Here is a 22,699-nt window from a genome sequence, read left to right on the forward strand (position 1 = left end):
GGAAAAATCCCCCATTCAAAATCCAAAACAAAGGACTTCGCTCAGGATTATTATAATAAAGAAGACCCATTGGCTTTAATATAATAAAAGAAAACTATAGGCTTTAATATAACTAAGACTCTTCATTTTGTATAAAAGATAAAGAGAGCTTTAGAAGTTGAGGTGATTACTGATAAGAAAAGAGAGTTTGTCAACTTTGACTCTGTTGATAGTATTGATTGTTGCTAACTGTTACTCACTTTAAAAAGAACATAAGGAATTTGGAAACTAGTTACTTATAAAACTGCAACAACCTAAAAACAATAAAAATAACCAGTCGCAAGGTATTAGGAGGAGTTATGAAAACCAAACTACTTTTTTCGTTATTAACCGCTGGTGCCGCGACTGCCGCCCATGTTCAGGGTGTTCTAAATGATTTTGCTTCGCTTGTCGATTCTGTGGAAAAATTCGGGCTACCGGCGCAGGCGGCCTCGTTGATACCGGAGAATATGAGACAATTATGGAAGGATCTTCCTAGCTGGCTTCCAGATGGCCAGCCTAAGTTGCAGTTCTTTTCAGAGCCTAAAGCTAAGGTCAGAAAGCATGACAAGTGGGACTTCCGCGAATCTTCAGAAAAATTAGGTAACTATCTATTGAGAGGTAAAAAAATTACGAATCCAGCTGTTTTGGGGGTTGATTCAAAAGTAAAACAATATTCGGGATACTTGGATGTTGAGGAACAAGACAAGCACTTTTTCTTCTGGTTTTTTGAGTCTAGAAACGATCCAAAGACAGACCCAGTTATTCTATGGTTGAATGGTGGACCTGGTTGCTCATCGTTGACAGGCTTGTTCTTCGAATTGGGTCCATCCTCTGTCGATTCTAACCTCAAGCTAGTCAAAAACCCATACTCATGGAACAACAACGCTTCCGTGATCTTTTTGGACCAGCCTGTTAACGTTGGTTACTCCTACTCCACTTCTGGTGTTTCTAGCACCCGTGCTGCCGGTAAGGATGTATATGCCTTCTTGCAGTTGTTCTTTGAAAAGTTCCCAGAGTACCAAAGCGGTCAAAAGTTCCACATTGCAGGTGAATCTTATGCTGGTCATTACATTCCTGTATTTGCGTCCGAAATTCTATCTCACCCAGAAAGTGAACGTTCTTTTAACTTAAGCTCCGTTATGATTGGAAATGGCCTAACTGATCCTTTAACACAATATAGCTATTACGAGCCAATGGCGTGTGGAAGAGGTGGCGCACCTTCAGTTTTGAGCGAGGACCAATGTAAGTCCATGAATGATACTTTACCACGTTGTTTAACTTTGATTCAGTCTTGTTATACTACAAGGAGTGTCTGGACATGTGTTCCCGCCTCTATCTACTGTAACGGTGCTCAGTTAGTTCCATTCCAAAGAACGGGTACAAACGTTTACGATGTTAGAAAGGAATGTCATGGCCAACTTTGTTATGATGACTTACAATACATGAGTGATTACTTGAACATGCCTGAGGTAATGGAAGCTGTTGGTGCCGAAGTTGATTACTTTGAGGGTTGTAACACAGATATCAACAGGAACTTTTTGTTAGCCGGTGATTGGATGAAGCCATACCATGAATACGTCACTGCATTGTTGGACGAGGGCTTGCCAGTCCTTTTGTACGCTGGTGACAAGGACTTTATCTGCAACTGGTTGGGTAATCACGCGTGGTCGGACGCGTTGCCATGGAGGTACACTGCAGAATATGCCTCTCAGCCATTACAGGACTGGTCTCCTGATGGTGAGAAGGCCGGAGAGGTCAAGAACTACAAGCACTTCACTTTCTTGAGAATTTACGATGGAGGCCATATGGTTCCATACGACCAACCTAGGCACTCTTTATCCATGTTAAATGCTTGGTTGAGCGGTGATTATGCTTTGAAGTCTTGAGTTATATTTGTTTGCATTCTTTCTTCATGATGAGAGGTTCCAATGTCCTTCCTTCATTTTCCTTTATGATATCGCCCTTTCGGCTCCCTGATAACATTAATTATCTATGATTTGCTACTCGATGTTAATTTTAGCGATTTGTAACTTGCTTATTTAGATAGCCGGGTCATAATTTTTGGTGATAATTCAGACCGCTCTTAGTTAAAAGAACTTGTCCGAGTGAGCCAAAAGACTCTCAATTCCATATAATTCAATATATTATTATGCTAAGCTCTTATATTCCTATAGGAAGTGTGTTACTCTTTCATTATCTGTAGTTATTTGGATATTTTGCAAACGTTTTCAGTAGCGTTTTCTTTAAATAATGTTAACGATCTCTCAGATCCTTTTTTTCACCCAAACATAGCTTGATTTCGAAAATTTATTAAAATCTAGGGTTAGAGATAGTATAAGGTACTATAAGGTACTTCTAATTTATCTTTTTTGTCTTTCTGCGTTTGTTCCCTTAACAACCAACGCTGACTGAACATAATCTATTACTAATTCCATTTTACCTCTGTTTACCTATCTGCGTTTAAAAGCTATTGAAGCTAGGTCATGATACAGGTTAATAATTATATCAATTTGCTCTATTATATGGGCATCCTTTTATCAGTCCTTGGTGCTATTGAGTTGTTTAAATATAGTACTCGATTAAACTATGAATACTTTCATTGCACTACTATTAGTGAACCTGTTGCAGAAGCTACATCTATGAACATGATATATGCCGTGGGAAGTTCCTCTTGTGATAAAAGGGGAGAGATTAAAACTATATTGAGGAAAATTACTCGTGATTATGACCCCAACTTACAGCCTGCTTCGTTTTGTTTAGTTGAGAACCGTGCTGTGGGATCCATTCACTATCCAGATAAAGGAAAGAAGGGACCAGCAGGTTACGTTGCATATGCAGCGTATGATGATGATGAGGAATTGCTGTTAGAGCAATGTGCTCAAGACGGTGCGACAGTATTTCACTTATAGATAGCGTGCATTTATTCTATATCCACATTTGCAGCCGAATATGTACTGTTCCATGTTTACATTATAGTATGTCAAGTTGTAAATATGTAAGTTGTATTGAAATGAATTTAATATGTGAGAGGTTTCATTAAGGCTCAAATGAGGGAGGTTGAAGAGTTGCTGACACTGAATTAGAACTATTAGCAATGTTAGATGGTGTCGCGGAGCCGCTAAGTGCACTGCTTGCGTTGGCGTTGGCGTTGGCTGCGACACCACCGTTATACATTGGACAGGACTTGTTGGTTCTAATGTGACCAATGGCGCCACAAGTGGCACAGCGTCTAGGTGTATTTTTGACTTTTCCTACTTTTCCGTCTTTACTTTTCTCCTTTGCGGCTTTACGCGCTTGGCGACGTTCCTTGGATTTCTCTAGCTTGGCCAATTGTTCTTCTAGGAGTTTCTTCTGTTTCAGTTGTCTTTCTTCGTCATTCTCTCCAGTTACCAAGTCAATGTTGTCATTCATTAACTCCTCAAGACCAAGGTTACGCTCGGCTTCTTCTCTTCTCTTTTCGTAGATTCGTAAGTATGCGTGGATCACACGTGGATCACGCACGACAGCAGTTTGCCTTTGTATAATTCCGTTCTTGTCCCTCGTTTTACGTACAATCTTCAGAACCTTGTCATCATCTCTCCTTGCAAGTACTCTCTTATTAGTTTTATTCACAACATCTGGATCATCAAGTTCCTCGAAAGGATTCTGGATCCCCAGAGACTTCGCCTGCTTGTACCAGGTTTTACTGATCTCTTCTTCATAAGCTTTCTGCTGTTGAGCAACGTTGTAACTATGCCCACCAGTGACTTGCGGCTGTTGTTCACCTTCACCAGACTTTGTAAAACCACCTTTCATTGATGTCTTCAAGAAAGAGAACCCTTCCCCGCACCCTGTTGGATCACCTGCTCCATGTATTTGGATCATCGCACGCATCTGAGTAGCATTCAAGAAGTTCTTGGTAGCAACCCATGGGATTAAATTCTCTTCCAAGTTTCGCAATTTTGCATTAAAATTGTACATATCTGTATCATCCTGGAACTGCTGGCCAGCATACATTGACTCAATTAAAGATACATCTTCAGGTGATATCATTTTCTTAACATTTTCATTATCTAGTAACACTTCACCTTCTTTTAACTTCCAAAAGCCTTGATCGTCTCCGTCTCGCTGATATTTCATGAATTCCTTTAGACGTTGTCTATTTTGCATGTCATTTTGGTCAGGAAAATGTCTTGCAACTTGCTTCACAAGTAAACGATGCTCAGGTGATTTGTTTAGAATTCTATAAACAACCATTCTTAACCGGTTTTTGCCCATGGAAGTGACCTTTCTGGAGTTAGGACCGGGTATTTCCACGACAGGATAAGTTTGACCCACGGTAAATAGGTGATTGATATGCCTCAAATAAAAACGGGTACCGCAAGAGTTACCTGTACTTTTCACAATCAAAAAATCAGTTCTAGATACCTCATGCTTGAATACAGGAGCCCTGATCATATTATTGTATAAAGTTGGGATGATAGTTCCTGGTTCTACAAACCCAAAATTCCAAAATGGCGACTTATCCTGTACACCTAATACGTGCGTTTCCCCCACAGATAGTTTCGGTCTTGAAGTATCTAGCTCACTACGCTTTCTGTAATAGTTAATGAGCTTACTTGACATACCAAACTTAGACAACGCAACAGGTTGCTGTTCACAATATTCCATTAAAAATACAGGAACGCTATCACCTACAGTCAAGTCTGAACTATGAGCATATATTTCCTTGACATCCTTACCTTTATCCCGCTTACGTTTTCTGACTTTAATCTTGCTAAATACAATGTTTGTTCCTGGCCGTATGCTGTGGCCAAAATGGCTTCTATGAAAGTGCCGTAATTGATCCCTAGGTAAAAGCACCTTGTAAAATGGTGATTGGAGCCTTGTAGCGGGCTGCGAATGTTCTATGCTTAAGTTAGAAATTGTAGACCTGATCTTCGTCTGATAATTCTCTTTCAGAATCTTATACTTGTCATCGTTAGATATATTAAATTTGGAAATTAACTGCTTCTCGTTAAACACTAACGGTTGGGCCCTGGAATTCGAATCGACTCTTTTAGAGAATAGTAATCTTTCGTCATTCATGTCCAATGGATACCTCAGGTTGGTCAACTTACCCTCCAAAAGGTCAGATTCGTCCCAATCCCAATCGCGAGGATCATCAAAAACCTTATTATCAAACAACGGCGTAGAGACAGATAACTCACGACTAGGGCGTGACTCTGGTTCCACCTCACCTATCATGTTCTTGTAGTCCCATTCGTCTGCAACAACTAGTAGATCTTCAGGAATAACATCGCCAGAATCAGTCTTGTCCGTTTTTTCCTCGTGTAAAGGATAAATCTCATCAATACTAATATGAACAATACCTTTCTTCTTCTTCTTCTTCAAGTAGGTAGAAGAAGTTTGCCAGGTCTTACCCTTTGCCTTAAACATCCTCCTTGTGTCCTGCTGCACTTCAAACCTTATCTTTAGAGGTATAAGTGGCTTCAGAACTCTGTTAGATAAATACAAATTACGCTGCCACTGGTATTCCGCAATAGGTTTGGGAACTATCTTAGTCAATTTCAGAACTTTTCCGCCACGGAGGTGAGGAAAGTACGATCTTACTAGCATTTGCTCTTCTTGAGCTATTCGTTCCTGCTCTTGCTGTTTTTGATGTTCAAGTTCCCGTTGCTGCTCATCAGAGAACTCATTATATTCACCATGCTCATTCACGAACCCATTGCTATTATCATCATGAACTCCCATAAATAATGCATTATTACCCTGGTAATCAATGCCTCCCGCATCATCCATTATCGTCAAATAATCGTCATTTCCACCATCCGGTCCAGCATCTCGACCAATGGCTTCCTGTTCCTCTGGAAGTTCCTCATCTGCCAACTCATCCTCATCTTCAAAATCAATCGCATCAGGTAGATGTTCTGTTTCACCATCATGGCCTTGAGAACTAACATAAGTACCGATTTCTAACGCACCAAATTCACCGTTAAAAATTGCATTATAGGCGTCATCCTCATTAGACAAATCCTTTTGAGGGTTACGATCTGACACCTTGTTAGCGTTTTGTTCATCAGACATTCCAATCCAGTCTCTAGGCCTCTTTTATTCTTTTAACGCTGCCTAATATACCGTGCTTCCGTAAAGCGATAGTTACCAACATTATTTTGAGAGTTAAAGTTTATGAAAGATTAACTAGTGAGAAGAAGAACATGCAGTAAACATACAAATTTAAAAATAATTGCTCATTAGAGTTGATATTAACTTATAATGTCAGTCATAGATCAAGCTAGCAGACTCTCAGGTCATTCCGGCTCAGTAAAGCTTTGGCGTTACGATTGGTGTTCGCCTCCCAAGAATGAAGACGAAAACGATCAAGAAAACTACGACTTCCAGTTCAAGAGATGGCAAAGAGTTCCAAAAGTGAATAACGAAGCTTCTGATAGTAGTAACGGTTTGGATGATGATCAGGATTATCTAGATTTGAATTTATATGACCGGTTTAGGGCTTCAGATGGGGGAAAAGTCCCAAGCCAAATTAGTTCTACGAACAAACCCGCATCTGGATTGACAATGGATGATATTAGAGGTGCAGTTGGAGGTGTAGAATCGATACCAGGATTTTCTAGTTCAGATACAGTCTCTAAAAAGGAAACGGAGAAACCTGCTAGTACTGAAGACACTAAAGACACGAAAGACACGAAAGCATCTGAAGAAAGTACACCCGCTAATACAGAAGGATCAAAAGATGCCAATGCTCAAGATGGTGATGGAGACGTTAGTATGGATTGACTTCATTACATATATGTAGAATAGTATGTAGATACACAACATAATGAAAATAGATATAAAACAGGATATCATTGTAGTTCGAAAACAACAAAACCCTATAAATATATATATATCTATACATAATTGCTGATGGGAATTATAAAAGAAATGAATGGAATTACTGCTTCAACATTAGCAAAGTAACGGCGTCTCTGGCTTTGGAAACGGCATTCTGTATCTCTGCTTCCCTTTCCTTTCTGGCAGTTGCCTTTTCCTCTTTGTTCAGTTCATTAAATTCTTCCATCAACTTTACCCAATCTCGTGGGTCCCCGTTACCAGAACAGACGATAATCATTGTAGACGCCGGGCATGCTGCATACAATCGTTGTAATCTATCACCTAAGTTCTTTGTGGCTTCTTCTACAGATTTGATCCCTTGATCCTCTGTTTTTGATTTGACGAACTCTCTGGCATACTCTAATTCTCTCATCCTGCCCACAAATAGGTTCCCGCCATTTATATTTTCAAGGATACCTTGTATGACATCTTCATCATCTTCACACCTTAAGGAGGTTTCTAGGCCGGCAGGAGGCTTGATCAGCTGCCCTTGACGAGATGTAGAATCATTTAATGTAATAGATTTAACTCCTTGCCTTGTTAATCGCTGGAATAAACTTTCTGTATTAATACCAACTCCAAAGGTTAAACCATTAACTATTTTCATTTTTGTTAGTTCCATGCAAGCCATAGCATCTTCAAAAGAATCATGACCATTGGCGTCATTATTTTGAATTTGTTTTTTTAGATATTCTTCAGCCAAATATTTTAAAGCTGGCTTGAATGGAGGACCTGCCTTATGCTCATAAATTATGGACGTATCGATGACCGTTGGATGCCGCATTTTTAAGATATTCAAGTCTGATTGCAAGGAATGTCCTATAAGGACATCCTTGGAACTTATCATCTTCAAAAGATCTTGCTGAACATCGGCTAACTTAGTCGTTACGCCTATTAATTTTTCTTCGGTTATTCCACTATACCTGGTTAAATAGTCAACAATGGGGACGTCAGGCTTTACCAAACGGTCATAAATTAAATTACACTCGAAGTCCACGACGCTGACGCGAGTCAAAACGTAACCATTTTCAGATAGACACATTTCACAATCGAGTGCAAATGTATGGCAACCGTCATGTTCAAATTCAACAGTGTCAACCCAACCTTTGTATTCTACATCGGTTTGGTATTTCTTCGCTAAGACGTTTCTGTAATCGTCTATTAAACCAGGTGTGTCTAAGTGGATCGGGTAGTTGTTATACAACAAATCATCAATGTTCATAAGCAAATCGTAAACAGTAATCTTCTTCTTGTTCAATTGCTCAAGTTTGGCAAACCTTTCCTTCTTGCTTAGCCCGACATTAACAAAGGAGTTATACGCGGAAAACAAGGAGCATTTAGAACCTGGAGCAGATAACGGTATGTTATATATTTGCTTGCACATCTGTTCGTTTGTGTCTATGGATCTAAAGTGATTCGTGCGTAACAATTGGAAATTCTCGTTAAATGTCGAATCTTTCGGTAGGTTAAAATCCTCTGGGAGAAGGCCAGGGGTAAACAATACAATTACTTGCTTTAAAGCAGCCCTGTTTTCTATGGTAATCCAGTTGGGTGAATTGTTTGTATCATGAAATATGTACTGAACCAAATCTCTAATATCTTTAATTGATAAAGGTTTTTTCTGGTTGGCCTTCTCGTTCAACTTGAAAGCAACGGGTTTGGATGCCTTCTTTTTCTTATTGGGAACTGCTAACGATGAAGAGCTGGAATTCCCTTGCTTCAATTTACCCAAGGAATTATGCAACGCACTTGACCTTCTTCTCCTTCTCTTCGATCCCGTTAAGTTCTGGTCTGCAGAACCAGAACTGATCGCAGTGCCTCCGTTAGCACTAGAACTCGCAACTATCGTTGATGTAGCCGTAGAGCACATATTTGTCTCTTGCCATTCAACCTGAGATCCTCCTGAAAGCTTAGCAACGAGATCATTCTTAGCAATATCTGCTTCTGAAATACTCAACCTTGCTACTTGAGATCGCACAGATTTCTTTGGGAATTCCGCTCCCCCAGGTACCACCAAATCCAGCGCAGATGTCATATACTGCTGTTCCTGGTCCACCTTAGGGTTATGTTGAAGATCCGGCTTCGTAGGAGATGTAACTGGTGACGCAGAATACACTGGAAAGGGCTGCATTTAATAGTGGACTAAAATATTGTATCTTCGTTTCTGTTATAGTTATTTGCAAAGAATAACTGAATCAATACTGCAGGGAACTATAGTCTATAATTATAAAGTCACAAACGTGGAATATTAGTAGCTCAGTGTATCAATACCTATCTAGGATGGTGGATCGCTCGGGCTGGATTGAGTTGATCGCAGTGAATTGAAGTGATATGAGTGAAAGATATCTATCCAGATTAGATCAAAATCAAGCGAATCTAATATATGGCCCACTTAAGGAAAACGAAGCGGTTAGATTTAGCAAAATACACGGAATAAAGTAATAGCGAAAAAACAGTGACAACTTAGTCCTTGATAATAGTAATACCTTTTATAATGGGATTGTACCGATTCAACAAAAAATTCCTTGGGATCAAAAGTAGTTTGTATAAATACTAACCCGCAACTGTTCAGAACTAATCTGTCCGCCTGGTTAGCGTTGATGATTGTTTCAAATTTTTTGTGTCAAAAGAGATTTTGTTATTCTGTACGGCTTAAAAGAACGGATATTTAGACAGATTCTAAGGTATCATGGTGTGGGCTATCTGCTACTGGTGATCTTGGCATTGATCGATCTCTTACTGCTGGTATATTTTCTGGTAGTTTAAATTGATAATTGTAGTCTTCTGTCTGTAGTTTGTGAAACCTGTGATGTGTTGAGGCGTGGGACTTGCTACTGCAATCTTGTTGCTTGTACAGTTGCGCCAAGCGTTTCTGGAGATCAAAAGACCAGTATGAGGCCTCTGAATGCTGGTCTGGTGAATTTAAAGTGGCGATAGGGTCTCGTCCAGCAGTTATCGTGGCCTCGAAGGTGCCAGCGATAAACTCTTCATCGAAAACAGCATCTACTGGAAACTCAGGGGAAATAGTACAGATCTTACCGACGGAGTCGGTTCCATATGGGATAAAAAGGTCGTGGAGGCTGGCCATCTCCGGGTCTTTCTTGTATAGTGTGTTCTGAATGAGGCTGCGTACGGCGCGAGTGTCAAGTTCTGGAGCGTCATCAGGATCGAAGGTAACCAGAGAGGACTTGCTCTTCAAGCAAGCTGCACGAATGCTCTGGTGTACCATGTCAAGCCTACGCGAGTTCCAGAGCATGGTGTTTCGTTCGAGCTGGAGCACGTGGCTTGGGCTTAACATAACCGCCACGGAACCTCCTGGAGGGACTTCAAGGCCTACCTCTGCAAGAGCGGCAACTGAAGTGGCCATGTTCCTTAGCCAGTGCCTTTTATCATCGCGGATCCAGTCCATTAACCAAACCCACCTAGCTTCCGCGAGATCTATATCTTCTCCGAACACCTTTAGATACTTTAAAAGCTGCACACTTAAGGGACTTCGCACATAGTAAACATTCACAGTTAACCGCTCATCTTCAGAGCCAATATCTTTGGTAAAGAAACCTAGCGGCTCTAGGTTTGTAACCATCTCATTTTCTTCGATCTTCCAGCATTGAGAGAGGAATTGGTTTAAAGTATCTTTGTTTTGACAACATATAACATAAGTAACAGCCCTTGTATAATCTAATTGGTCATTATTAGTCTCTAATAGTTCCCTCCAGGTTTGCATATTATAGTATTGGCACACTATTTAGTGCGATTCTAAACTGGATGGTTGTTACCTTAGCTATTTAAATAAAAAGTTTAAGTCTTAACGAATTTTTAGAATAAAAGCTTAATGAACAGATATATATCTAAACACAAGATCATGTTTAAATAACAGAGGGAGTATAAAACTACGTAAAGTGGCGAGGCTATTATTAAAACTTATACCAGACTATCTATCAAGTTTTTTGACCTTCACTTATTGATGCGTTCTTGCTATAAAGTTTTAATATAAAAAAATAGATTTTAAAAACTGTCCTTAGGGAGTTAGTAGTCTCCAGAATTGTACAGACTTATATCAAAGTCTGCTTTAATGTCACTTGAGTCGCTGGCTTCGAGAGCTCTAGCTCTTTCAACTTCTTCAAGGTAATTCGTCTCAACACCAGTGACATAGTTACCGGTAAAAACACCGTCCTCGAACTCTGTTATCTTGTCCGTTTTACAGCAACTAATTAAATCTTCTAATGTCTGGTAGAATAACATATCACAGCCCAATTCTTCGGTTATCTGTTCGATATTACGATTGTAAGCGACAAGCTGCTTAGTATCAGCTAAGTCAATACCATAGATGTGATTATAACGGATTGCTGGAGCAGCAGATGCGAAGTAGACTTTAGTGGCTCCAGCTTCCTTGGCCATGTTGACAATTTCCTTTGATGTGGTACCTCTGACAATGGAGTCATCGACAATAAGGACGTGTTTTCCTTTAAATTCAGAATCCATGGCGTTCAATTTACGGCGGACAGAAGATACACGCTCTTTTTGGTTAGGCATGATAAAGGTTCTTCCAACGTACCTATTCTTGATAAAACCTTCACGGTAAGGCTTTTGGAGATGAGTGGCACATTGGATAGCACAAGTCCTTGCAGTGTCTGGAACGGATACAACCACATCAATTTCTTTCAAATCAATTTGCTTTTTGATAGTTTCTGCCAGTTTAATACCCATTTGAAGTCTGGTGTGGTAGACTGAAATACCGTCCAAGACACTGTCAGCACGAGCAAAGTACACGTACTCAAATAAATCTGGTCTATAAGAATTGCTTGGGACGACTTGTCTAAAACTAGGCTCACAACAATTTTTTGGAATAACGACTGCTTCACCAGGCAAAAGGTCGCGGTAATTAGTAAAGTTATGTGCCTTCAGCACAACACTTTCAGATGCCAACATGTAGTCCTTGGTGCCATTACTGTTAACCCTTTCACCAAACAATAGCGGCCTAATACCATTTGGGTCTCTGAAACCGAACAAGCCATACCCAGCTAACATACCAACACATGCATACCCACCACGACATTTATCGTAAACGCCCTCTAAAGCATGGAAAATGTCTTGGTCATTAACACGATACTTGTTGTATTTTTCGAGCTCTGATGCAAAAATGTTCAATAGTACTTCGGAGTCACTATCAGTGTTGATATGACGATGAACATCCTCGTCAAGATGACGCCTTAGAGCTGCAGTATTCACCAAATTACCATTGTGGCTCATACAAATACCATATGGACTATTAACATAAAAAGGCTGCGCCTCTGAATTCACATTCGACCCTGCAGTTGGATAACGCAAGTGAGCAATACCCATAGAACCAATCAGACCCTTCATTCTAGCTGGAGTGAAGACATCGCGAACCATTCCATTACCTTTACATTGGTACAGACGGCCACCAGGTCCAGATGTAGCAATACCTGCTGCGTCTTGTCCCCTATGCTGTAAGAAGTGACAGCCCTCATACAACTCAAGTGAAACTACTTTCGACTGATTAGCCAAAGCAATACCTAGGACTCCACACATTTTGATCTACAAATTGTGTTTTAACCAAATATGTCTCTTATCTTGAGCAAAATAAAACCTCAAAAAATGTCTCACCTCAATAATATGATGTTAGATAAAGGTACTAATTCGTGTCTTCAACTGGACTTGCAATACATTCCTAATTAATAGCTGTACTCTTAACTATTAATATTTAGCAGAGTCATCTCAAAGAAGTCAGAAATATATTTAAAAAATTTTTCAGTATTTTAAACTGTCACTTACTTGATGTTGAAAACGATATAAAATATTTAAGTAACGTGCAGTTTACAAAGACTTAGGAAAATTCTATCGATGCTTGGGTGCGGTTTCCGTTCATCTTTACTAAATATTATAGGAAAGTTCTCCTAACCCTGGAGAGTATTAGCAGTAATAGTTAAAATCGATTGTCGAAGCTTAGAAGTTTATTATAATGGTTCACTCTTCTCGATAGAGTTTACATTCTCTTGAATATTCCATAGTTTACTGTATTTTGAATCGGGTTTGCTTAAGAGAGAGATATGAGTTCCTTCTTCCAAGACTTCTCCTTTTTCCAGCACAATAATCTTGTCAGCGTCAGCAATTGTTCTCAGCCGATGAGCAATGAAAACGCTTGTTTTACTGCCATCAGTAAAGTTTTCTTTTATGGTCTTCAGTACGGCTTGCTCGGTATAAGTATCTAGTGCGCTAGTAGCCTCATCGAAGAACATAATTGGAGCGTCCTTTAGAAGCACACGAGCAATTGCTAACCGCTGCTTCTCTCCACCACTGATCATGAGGCCCCGTTCTCCAGTAATAGTGTTCGTTCCGGATGGAAGGTTAGCTATTAGCCTTGATAGCTGGGCCTTCTCTATGGCTTTGTCAATTTCCTCTTGCGTAGCATCGATCTTTCCGAATCTTATATTTTCCAAGATCGTATCGTTAAACAAAGGCGTATCCTGGGGTACAACTCCAATGTTATGCCGTAAGTTATTGAGATCGATGGTAGTGATATCCTTACCGTCGATCAATATTCTGCCCTGCTGCGGGTCGTAAAATCTGAACACAAGTTTTAAGATGGTAGATTTGCCTGACCCAGAATAACCAACAATAGCAGTTTTCTTACCCGCGGGGAGCGTAAAGGTAGCATTTTTTAGGATCAGGCGTTGAGGATCATATCCAAACGTCACATTTTCAAATTTGATTTCATGAGGAATATTTTCAGGCAACATTAGTGGTCTTTCGTAATTCTGTATTTTGACTTTATTAGTTTGCAACTTGAATAGCGATTCCATATCTATCAACGATTGTTTCAGATCACGGTACACGCTACCAAGGAAATTTAATGGCATTGAGACCTGGAAAACCAACTGGTTTATTAGCACCAAATCTCCCACCGTTAGTGAGCCCTGCATGATACCGTTACTTGCCATGTACATCATAGCCGTCAAAGCGACAGTAAAAATCAAGCTCTGTCCTGAATTCAATATCGCCAAAGACTGTGCAATTTTGATTTGAGAGTCGCGATAGGAAAGAAGAGATTTATGATACTTTTGAGCCAAGTAACCTTCGTTATTAAAATACTTCACTGCTTCGAAGTTAATCAAAGAATCCAACACAACCGTTGCAGCCTTTCCATCTGCCTTATTAGCATCTTTTCTAAACTGCGTTCTCCAAGATGTAGTCTTAATTGTAAATATAGAGTATAGTAACATGGTCGAAAATGTAATTGCTGCAAAAGATGCTCCAAACTGGTACGTTAAAATGCCACACACAACGGAGATCTCAAATGTTATTGGTATTATATGGAAAACCATCGCACCAAGAACGTATGATATACCTTTACAACCTCTATCCATCGCCCTTGTTAATTCCCCGGTGTGTCTACTCAAATGCCATCCAAGGTCCAATTTCATCAAATGCTGAAATGTCTGTAGTGAAACCTGGCTGATTGCACTCTGTGCAACTTTAGAAAACACAGCATTCCTCAGTTCAACAAACAGCACAGATCCAAACCTCGCAGCACCATATGAGAGAATCGTGATCATAGTAACAAGTGGAATCGCTGTCGCAGCGTCACTCCATTCGACATTCATAGAATCAACTACGCTCTTAAAGAAAAATGGCACCTGAATATTCAAAAGCTTACCTGCAACTAGCAACGCAATAGCAATCACAACACGACTTTTAACCTTAACATTTCCCTTAGGCCATATATACTTGAATAAGTCCAGCAGAATTCTTAACTCAGAAATTGTAGGCGTCTTGGAATTACTTTTAGGGGCCGGGTTTTTAGCGGCCTGATTAACCACAGGCGGTTTCGGCGTATCTACCTGGCTAACAATTGACTTACCGTTAGACGAAATATTCTCTGTTTTAGATTTGTCCCATATATTTTGACATTTTTGGAATAAAACAGTCCGATGCCAACTGATTGATCGTTTTGTAGACAAGTTACTTAATGAAACAGGATATCGTTTGCTCAGAAGTAGGCGTGACGATGGCCTCGTTGGAGCCAACAGCAGTAACCTATTCATAACAACAATCCGACCTGTGTTCTTTTAATTCTGTCCGTTCTAGTAGGTGATGAGTAAGTGGTTGATGTTCCCGTGTTCAGGAAAGCGTTATGGCTCCGTAAAAATTGGTCACATGCCTTTATTTTAAAAGTCAAAAGACACCACTCATCTAAGTGAGAGATAATGTACAGTTATGTAATTGGACTAACATACAACTTCTATAGGTATTGTGTAACCGCTTCACCATCGTATATAGTAAAAGGTATATCTTCTCCAACAATGGCAATGGAAAGGTTTTTGGAACTCAAAGTTTCGTCCTTCAAGGAATGCTTCAGCGCTTCAACGCCATGTTTAATCAATTGATCCGCATCTTCAATCTCGACATACTCCTCCATAACTCTCTCAAGATAGGTTTTAGCTCCTTGCGACCGCGCCCCAATAGCAGCTCCGTAATGTTCAAGCGTATTACCAGAAGGTTGGAATTCAAGTAAATGTGCACCGCTGTTGTCATAGCCAGCCAACAATAGCCCTACACCGTAGGGTCTACCTCCATACGACTGCGTATTCTTTTGAGCTTTATCACTGAGCAGGTGACCCGCCTTTGTTAAGGATAGTTTTCTGTTGTATACTAGCTGCGAGTAATTACATTGTTGTCTTAGATAGTTCGAAAGAACACGAGCATCAGGAGCTAAACCAGCAAGCGATAAGCCCATATGCTCATCACATTTGATAATTTTCTTCTGATACGACGAAAGGTCGTCTGCATTTCTCTTCAGCGCTACCAAAACGACGTATTTCTTCGAGCGCAATCCCACAGTCGCGCTACCCTGTTTAATAGCTTCTAACGCATACTCGACCTGAAACAAACGCCCAGTGGGCGAAAATGTAACAGTATCACCATCATAATTGTTCCTGAACATGGTTCAACTCTGTAATAGCCCGATTGAGTCAAACAACTAACAACTGTTGAAGATCGAGGGGATGTTCAGATATAATAACCCTTTTGCCACCCGCGTCTAATAAAAATATAAGATTCCATCATTATGCACGATATCATACTCGTAGATAATGAGATAAGCACTGGTTATGTAGCCTCACGAACTACAGAATTCAACAACGGGGTCACCATACACCATATACAAAACGTTAACTGTTACGGAAGGAAGATTAGAAGTTTCGAAGCTTCTGATTGCTTTGCACAGCCTTTTAATTAATACTAATTCTAATGCCTATGTACCGCTATCTGCTAACTTTGCTATATGCATTGTTAAATCATGTGCCTAAGACAGTTTGGGCCGTGCTACAGGTTATTGTCGATACGTACAAGTTTTGGTGTGAGAAGTTATTCACATCAATGAGACCAGTCTCACGTTCTGTTTATCAAGATGCTATTGCAGAATTGGATAACTGTAGTTCCTTTAAGGAGTGGTATGAGCAAGCGAAATTGGTCGATGAGATCACAGGGGCCGACTTATGGCGGCGAAATTTTGCATCGCAGAGGTATGATTTCCATTTGGTTTTAGAGCAGTACCAATTGATTGCTGAAGCATTGGATAATGGTAACGCAGCTGTTCTTGTACAAAAGTTTACGGCAGTGGGGCCTACAATGTTGCGAAACTTCGCGGGTATTTTGGACAAACGGCTATTCACAAAATCCCTATGTGGGACCAAACTACTGATTGAAATATATCTTGATAAGGTAGTAGAGTACTTGCGGTACTTAAGTAAGCTGCCGGAGCAGGTTCCGATATCGATTTTCCAGCGGTGCAGGGCGTCGTTGGGGACAACGGCTTTAGTGTTACAGGGCGGCTCGCTATTTGGACTTTACCATTTGGGGGTAATTAAGGGCCTTCTCCTCCAGGGACTACTTCCGAATGTACTCAGTGGGAGTTCTATGGGCGCTTGTATTGCTAGTTTCTGTGGTACACTCACTAATGAGCAGTTGCAAGAGCTTTTTAATGAGGATAGGCTATTAACGCTGATCAAGGAAGACATCACATTGTTAAAGCAATCTGGGTACGGAAATATCGATCAGAATTTGAGCTTGGGGACATTAATTGAAAATGTTGTCCACAAGGGTTATTCCAAGGATGTATTTTTGTTCATCCGTTTTGTTCAAAAACACATTGTAAAAGAGCTCACATTTGAGGAAGCTTTTTTGCGTACAGGCAAAATCCTGAATATTGTGGTACATTCAAGTGATCCCAATGCATGTCCACCTCTACTAAATTATGTTACTGCCCCTAATACGTTAATTTCGAGTGCCATAGATTGCAGTCTTGGATCTGGAGTACTGTCTGATGACACTAGACTGCTATGCAAAGATCTACAAAATAAAATAATTAATTATCTCCCAGAAGGCAAAAATGTCAAGTTCGTTGCTCCGCGGAGTGTTAATGAGAATGGAACCGTGTCTTCGCCGTATACTCGCTTAACAGAGTTGTTCAATGTAAACAATTTTATTGTGTCGTTGGCCAGACCATATCTCGCCCCCCTGGTGTTATCAGATCTTAAACATGAGATTAAGACTTCCAAGTACTATTATTACAAGTCATACCCAAGATATGATCTTCAAGGAGTATCTCCACAGCATCTCTTAAATCTGGAGGATGTCGAGCCATTGGCATACAAACTCAAATACCACGTTGAACGAAAGCTAAAGCATATTTTAACATTAGAGTTGCGCCATCGCTTTGATGTTCTCGGTAATTTGGGTTTATTGTCGGGATGGGTTAGTAAGTTTGCCGATGATGAGAAGATTCCCAGAAGTGCGACAGAAGTCACAATTGTACCTAAGTTAAAGTCTTTAAGCCTCAGTAGAGTCGTCGAAGGACAGTTAGATAATATCCCGTACTGGATTGAATGTGGCGAGCGAAGCTGCTGGCCAGTTTTGCCACTAATTAAAACACGTTGCATAGTCGAGTATACAATTGATGATATCATCAAGCAAAGAAGGCAACAAAATAATACCTAGTTTATTCATATTTATATCCACAAGCCTCTCCAAACCAACTATGTAAAATTCCAAATGAAAAGTAATTGCTTTATCTGTAGAACAGTTTCGTAGTCTCTTTTTGAATGTTGAACAAGTACTCTGTTTCCACTACGTGAACCGCATTGTTTAGTAGGAGGCCGCCGCATGTGATTCTCAAAGTTCCTGCAACATCATTAGCTCTACCGGTATCCAGCGGTTTTAAACCAAGACATACAATGCTTTTCATGAATGCAGTTACTGGAAATCTCGCAAACTCTATGACATCTCCACCGTCAAATTCAGCTGCGTTGCTATCAAATCCGTCAACAGACGTAACCAAAATCAGTAAAGAGCATCGCTTCATTAAAGGGCTGATCAACTTAGAATGTAGATCATCACTAGATATATGGAATAGAGACATTAGCATTTCTGGCTGTTCCAGTATGATTGCAGACCCGGGGCTATCGGGGAATTGGTGTAATACAGCTTGTAGTACGTTGTCCAAGGATTTTTGTAAATTGTTCAGAACAAAATCAGTGCAAAAGTCTAACAATTTGACGCAGTAATTAGGTATTTTGGACTTCTTTAGCATATCTGTAAAGTAATTTGTATTATGCATAAATGAAGCAACGGTAACCACGCTAGCAAGCTTGTTAGTTATCTTCCGTCGATCAAAAGAGGAAGTAGTATCGTTTAAAGAAAGCGGTTCTCTAAATACTAACGCTTCTAGCAACGCATTTAAAAGCCATACAGGGGATGAACCATTCCTATACGACACTAGCATCATATTATGGGTACCATTTTTGAACAGAGACGGTGTAATGGTCGTATGATCGCTGTAAACTATTAGATCCTGCTTTTGCGCCTCCATTTTCCTTATAATTTGCAGATGATCCCTAGTAACCTATTACTTGAAGGTGTTTAACTTAATCTTAAATTGTGCTCATCGCTATTATTTTGATTTTTTATTACCATTAGAAAATTTTTTTTCAGATGTCTTAAAACTTGTAATGAGCTTCAACTACTAAGTACAAATTAACTATAGCTATATCCTGCAAAATGTTAACTCTTCCTCCATTAACTAGCGATATATCAATTTCCATCAATTCTTCGGCCAACAAATCCGCTCCTGTTCGTTGTCCAATTGAACCAGTTGGTAAACATTTCATGCACCATGCTCAAAGAACCTTGAGAAACCACACATGGTCTGAATTTGAAAGAATTCAAGCCGAGCAAAATGTTAAAGAAGTTGAAGGCTCCAATGTTGATCCTGATGAATTGCTCTTTGATGATGAGCTCACTGATATGTCATTATTAGACATAAAAGCAAAAGACTGGAAGTCTGCAGACTTATATGCTGCTATGGGTCTATCCAAACTTCGTTACAAAGCTACTCCTACTCAAATTATCAAAGCTCATAGAAGACAAGTGTTGAAGCATCACCCTGACAAAAAGTCTGCTTCTGGCGTGGGCTTGGAAGAGGATAACTTGTTTAAAATTATTCAAAAGGCATTCGAGGTCTTGACCGACACCACTAAGAGAGCTCAGTACGACTCCTGTGATTTTAACGCTGATGTCCTGCCTCCAAAGAAGGGTACTTCCTACGACTTTTTTGAGGCCTGGGGTCCCGTTTTTGACGCCGAGAGTAGATTCTCTAAGAAACAGCCTGTTCCTTCTCTAGGCAATATGGAGACACTAAAGGAAGAAGTCGAAAAGTTTTACGCTTTCTGGAATAGATTTGACTCTTGGAGATCATTTGAGTTCTTGGATGAGGAAGTCCCAGATGACTCCTCCAACAGAGACCACAAGCGTTACGTAGAGAGAAAGAACATTGCTGCTAGAAACAAGAAGAAGACTGCAGACAACGCTCGTCTAGCCAAACTTGTTGAAAGAGCAATGTTTGAGGATCCTCGTATTAGAAAATTCAAGGAAGAAGAAAAGAAGGAGAAGGAGAGAAAGAAGTGGGAAAGAGAAGCTGGAGCTAGAGCTGAAGCCGAGGCAAAAGCAAAAGCTGAAGCTGAAGCTAAGTTAAAGGCCGAAGAAGAGGCAGCTGCAGCTGCAGCCGCCAAGGTTGACAAGAAGAAGGCTAAGGAAGCTGCCAAAGCCGCTAAGAAAAAGAACAAGAGAGCAATTCGTTCTGCGCCAAAAGAAGCTGACTACTTTGGCGATGCTGATAAAGCCACTATTATTGACGAACAAGTCTCATTGATTGTGGACAGCATTGACGATGAACAGCTATCTGAACTTGCCAACAAGATCAAGGACCAACCAAAGGCTGTTTTGGCTGATCTTGCTAAGACTCTTGTTGACTCGGGCAAGGTTCCATCATCTTTGGTCTCATACTTCATCTGATACTGCTAAAGCATAAATAATTGTACATAAACCTTAAATACTAGAAACCGGTCCTTAAACAGCAAATGCAACTACTTAAAGGTCTGTTCTTACTATAATTTGTTCGAACCTAAATTTATTATCCCGTAAATTTTTCTCCCTTAATAGTGAAATAAATCTTGAACAGCATTGTTACTTTCGCAACGTTGACTTATTTTAACGATTTTCCAAGGTAACTACTCAAATTACTTTATAGTTATTGACATTTGACGACTATTGCAACTGTATACGCTGCTGGGAGAAGCGTTAGTCAACTGAATACTTACTTAGAACTTTACTAGAGGCATTAAAGAAATTTTAAAGTGAATCCCTATTAAAAAATGTCATACAGACGTCAAAACTACAACGGTATGCCGGATAAACCAGCATTTGCAGCTCAGCCTTATACAAGTCCTGTCCCGTCAACATATAATAAGAGGTCAGGGCAGTCTGAAATGTTCCAAAAGTTTGAGCAGTTCTCTAAAAAGATTGAAGATCTTACAGATCACCCTATAGTTCAAAAAATTGTGCCATACACTCCAACTATTGCACGTTTTTTTATTGTTGCAACCTTTTATGAAGATTCAATTCGGATTGCTTCGCAATGGCCAGAGCAAGTGTTTTTCCTGTCTCATTTTAGACACTTCCCCTACATGTTTGTTGTGCTGTTCTTAATGGTTGTCGCAATATTTATGATGATTGGTGCTACGATGATTTTGCTGAGGAAGCAGACTGTTTATGCGACTGGGATTCTTTGTATATGCATCCTTTCGCAAGGTTTTGTTTACGGGCTTTTCTCGGGATCTACGTTTGTATTGCGTAACTTTAGTGTTATCGGTGGTCTTTTGATCACATTTGGTGATTCAATTGTTAAGAATCGGATCACTTTTGGTATGCTTCCTGAGTTAACAAGTAAGGATGGCAGGACAAAAGGTTATCTTCTTTTAGCGGGCAGAATTCTGATAATCCTCATGTTTGTTACTTTTACATTTGGAAAGAATTGGCTCACAATAATTGTAACCATCGCTGGGACAATTTGCATTGCCATTGGATACAAAACTAAGTTTGCGTCCATCGTTCTTTGCCTAATTCTCGCCTTCTACAACATTACATTGAATAACTACTGGTTCTATGGCAGCGCCAAGAGAGACTTCCTAAAATACGAGTTCTACCAAAACTTGAATATCATCGGTGGCTTGCTATTAGTGATCAACACTGGAGCAGGAGACATCTCTTTTGATGAGAAGAAGAAAATATACTAGATGGAACTTAAAAGCGCTTTTTTAAATGCTCCTATCGAACAGCTTGCTCTTCGCATACTTCATTGGGATTTACGTTCCACTTTTGCGCGTAACACAAAAACCCATTGTATAAGGGTTAGGAAGTGCAAGCTGTATATCTACGATCATTTATCCAGTGTTTCGAAGCCTTAGCAATAGTGGTCGAGGGGAATTAGTACGAAATATGTAAATTTTGCATACTAGTTGGGTGTAAGCTTCGTTGATATTATGACCGGGTAAGGACTTTATTGTTGACATATAATAAGAACCACTTCTCCCTCCCCTATCCCTACTTTATAACATATACGTTATATACACAGGTGTCTTTCAAGTAGTTTCAGTTAATACAGGTATTGGAAAGAACTGCAACCATATTATCGCAATGGGTGGAATTCTTAAAAACAAGTCAGCTCTTAAGGAAGAGGAAGAACAAGCCTTCGATGCTGAATCAGTGACCGAGTTCAGACAACAAGTCCTAAAAAACACAAGGTTAAATGCACAATTGACAAGCAGACAAGGTAGTGATGGATCACTCCCAATTTCTTCGCCGGTCAAGGGTGGCGTCCCCAAAGATACTCTATCTTTGAAGCGTGAACAAGATCAAAAAGAGGCCCTTCAGTGGAATCAAGTAAATTTAGACGAAAATGAAATCGCAAAGTTAGAGTTTCAATCTGTTCACGTTGATGAACCTAAGACGCCGTATCAAGGAGCAATAGACCCAAATGGGGAGTACTATCGGCATGACGACGAGGATGATCTTGAAAGCTTAACCCTAGGAGAGCCACAATATCGTGCCTCAGAACAACCTGGTGAAGATGATATTTCAGATGATCAAGAGCATGAAGATTGTGATAGCGTAACTATTGATAAACGTAAGAAGTTTGCAGAAATGAGGAAGAAACACTACGATGTGAGGGAGGTGTTCAATAATCGTCAAAATTACGGGAGCGATGAAGAGGAATAAGATGGTTGCAAGGCGCTACCGTTCGATTGATAGCCATAGTAGGAAAGTACCTACCGGTGTAGTTTAAGTATTTGCAACAGTTGTTAGCGAGGCCAGAGTACATGAATAATATATCATGTTTTACGATAATCATTAAATTTTTTATTCCTAGAAGTCGTCTTCATGAAGTACG

General features: G+C 40.0%; 14 protein-coding genes across 14 annotated transcripts; 7 read left to right on the forward strand and 7 right to left on the reverse strand.

Moving 5' to 3' along the window:
- Positions 1 to 338: 338 nt before the first annotated feature.
- On the forward strand, positions 339 to 1,907 carry PRC1 (carboxypeptidase C PRC1; the record flags this gene model as incomplete). The annotated part of the gene is made up of 1 exon (XM_018133466.1): positions 339 to 1,907. The coding sequence occupies one exon, from the start codon at positions 339 to 341 to the stop codon at positions 1,905 to 1,907; it is 1,569 nt and encodes a 522-aa protein (XP_017988955.1).
- A 597-nt stretch (positions 1,908 to 2,504) lies between these two features.
- Positions 2,505 to 2,930, forward strand: LIP1 (sphingosine N-acyltransferase subunit LIP1; the record flags this gene model as incomplete). The annotated part of the gene is made up of 1 exon (XM_018133467.1): positions 2,505 to 2,930. One exon carries the CDS (start codon positions 2,505 to 2,507, stop codon positions 2,928 to 2,930), a length of 426 nt encoding a protein of 141 aa, XP_017988956.1.
- A 127-nt stretch (positions 2,931 to 3,057) lies between these two features.
- Positions 3,058 to 6,087, reverse strand: TAF1 (histone acetyltransferase; the record flags this gene model as incomplete). The annotated part of the gene is made up of 1 exon (XM_018133468.1): positions 3,058 to 6,087. One exon carries the CDS (start codon positions 6,085 to 6,087, stop codon positions 3,058 to 3,060), a length of 3,030 nt encoding a protein of 1,009 aa, XP_017988957.1.
- Positions 6,088 to 6,276: 189 nt separating this feature from the next.
- On the forward strand, positions 6,277 to 6,798 carry RTT102 (Rtt102p; the record flags this gene model as incomplete). The annotated part of the gene is made up of 1 exon (XM_018133469.1): positions 6,277 to 6,798. One exon carries the CDS (start codon positions 6,277 to 6,279, stop codon positions 6,796 to 6,798), a length of 522 nt encoding a protein of 173 aa, XP_017988958.1.
- Positions 6,799 to 6,955: 157 nt separating this feature from the next.
- On the reverse strand, positions 6,956 to 9,025 carry RNH70 (Rnh70p; the record flags this gene model as incomplete). The annotated part of the gene is made up of 1 exon (XM_018133470.1): positions 6,956 to 9,025. The coding sequence occupies one exon, from the start codon at positions 9,023 to 9,025 to the stop codon at positions 6,956 to 6,958; it is 2,070 nt and encodes a 689-aa protein (XP_017988959.1).
- Positions 9,026 to 9,562: 537 nt separating this feature from the next.
- On the reverse strand, positions 9,563 to 10,618 carry DYN3 (dynein light intermediate chain; the record flags this gene model as incomplete). Its single annotated transcript, XM_018133471.1, has 1 exon — positions 9,563 to 10,618. The coding sequence occupies one exon, from the start codon at positions 10,616 to 10,618 to the stop codon at positions 9,563 to 9,565; it is 1,056 nt and encodes a 351-aa protein (XP_017988960.1).
- Positions 10,619 to 10,920: 302 nt separating this feature from the next.
- On the reverse strand, positions 10,921 to 12,447 carry ADE4 (amidophosphoribosyltransferase; the record flags this gene model as incomplete). The annotated part of the gene is made up of 1 exon (XM_018133472.1): positions 10,921 to 12,447. One exon carries the CDS (start codon positions 12,445 to 12,447, stop codon positions 10,921 to 10,923), a length of 1,527 nt encoding a protein of 508 aa, XP_017988961.1.
- Positions 12,448 to 12,872: 425 nt separating this feature from the next.
- Positions 12,873 to 14,960, reverse strand: ATM1 (ATP-binding cassette Fe/S cluster precursor transporter ATM1; the record flags this gene model as incomplete). The annotated part of the gene is made up of 1 exon (XM_018133473.1): positions 12,873 to 14,960. The coding sequence occupies one exon, from the start codon at positions 14,958 to 14,960 to the stop codon at positions 12,873 to 12,875; it is 2,088 nt and encodes a 695-aa protein (XP_017988962.1).
- A 197-nt stretch (positions 14,961 to 15,157) lies between these two features.
- Positions 15,158 to 15,859, reverse strand: PRE5 (proteasome core particle subunit alpha 6; the record flags this gene model as incomplete). The annotated part of the gene is made up of 1 exon (XM_018133474.1): positions 15,158 to 15,859. One exon carries the CDS (start codon positions 15,857 to 15,859, stop codon positions 15,158 to 15,160), a length of 702 nt encoding a protein of 233 aa, XP_017988963.1.
- A 305-nt stretch (positions 15,860 to 16,164) lies between these two features.
- TGL3 (bifunctional triglyceride lipase/lysophosphatidylethanolamine acyltransferase) lies at positions 16,165 to 17,913 on the forward strand (the record flags this gene model as incomplete). The annotated part of the gene is made up of 1 exon (XM_018133475.1): positions 16,165 to 17,913. The coding sequence occupies one exon, from the start codon at positions 16,165 to 16,167 to the stop codon at positions 17,911 to 17,913; it is 1,749 nt and encodes a 582-aa protein (XP_017988964.1).
- A 70-nt stretch (positions 17,914 to 17,983) lies between these two features.
- On the reverse strand, positions 17,984 to 18,784 carry ELP6 (Elongator subunit ELP6; the record flags this gene model as incomplete). The annotated part of the gene is made up of 1 exon (XM_018133476.1): positions 17,984 to 18,784. One exon carries the CDS (start codon positions 18,782 to 18,784, stop codon positions 17,984 to 17,986), a length of 801 nt encoding a protein of 266 aa, XP_017988965.1.
- Positions 18,785 to 18,972: 188 nt separating this feature from the next.
- On the forward strand, positions 18,973 to 20,265 carry ZUO1 (zuotin; the record flags this gene model as incomplete). Its single annotated transcript, XM_018133477.1, has 1 exon — positions 18,973 to 20,265. The coding sequence occupies one exon, from the start codon at positions 18,973 to 18,975 to the stop codon at positions 20,263 to 20,265; it is 1,293 nt and encodes a 430-aa protein (XP_017988966.1).
- Positions 20,266 to 20,624: 359 nt separating this feature from the next.
- Positions 20,625 to 21,545, forward strand: ERV29 (the record flags this gene model as incomplete). Its single annotated transcript, XM_018133478.1, has 1 exon — positions 20,625 to 21,545. The coding sequence occupies one exon, from the start codon at positions 20,625 to 20,627 to the stop codon at positions 21,543 to 21,545; it is 921 nt and encodes a 306-aa protein (XP_017988967.1).
- Positions 21,546 to 21,945: 400 nt separating this feature from the next.
- Positions 21,946 to 22,527, forward strand: GLC8 (PP1-complex regulatory subunit GLC8; the record flags this gene model as incomplete). The annotated part of the gene is made up of 1 exon (XM_018133479.1): positions 21,946 to 22,527. One exon carries the CDS (start codon positions 21,946 to 21,948, stop codon positions 22,525 to 22,527), a length of 582 nt encoding a protein of 193 aa, XP_017988968.1.
- Between the last annotated feature and the right edge of the window lie 172 nt (positions 22,528 to 22,699).

The sequence above is a fragment of the Eremothecium sinecaudum genome, chromosome VI (genome assembly GCF_001548555.1).
Source record: "Eremothecium sinecaudum strain ATCC 58844 chromosome VI, complete sequence".
Lineage (NCBI taxonomy): Eukaryota > Fungi > Ascomycota > Saccharomycetes > Saccharomycetales > Saccharomycetaceae > Eremothecium > Eremothecium sinecaudum.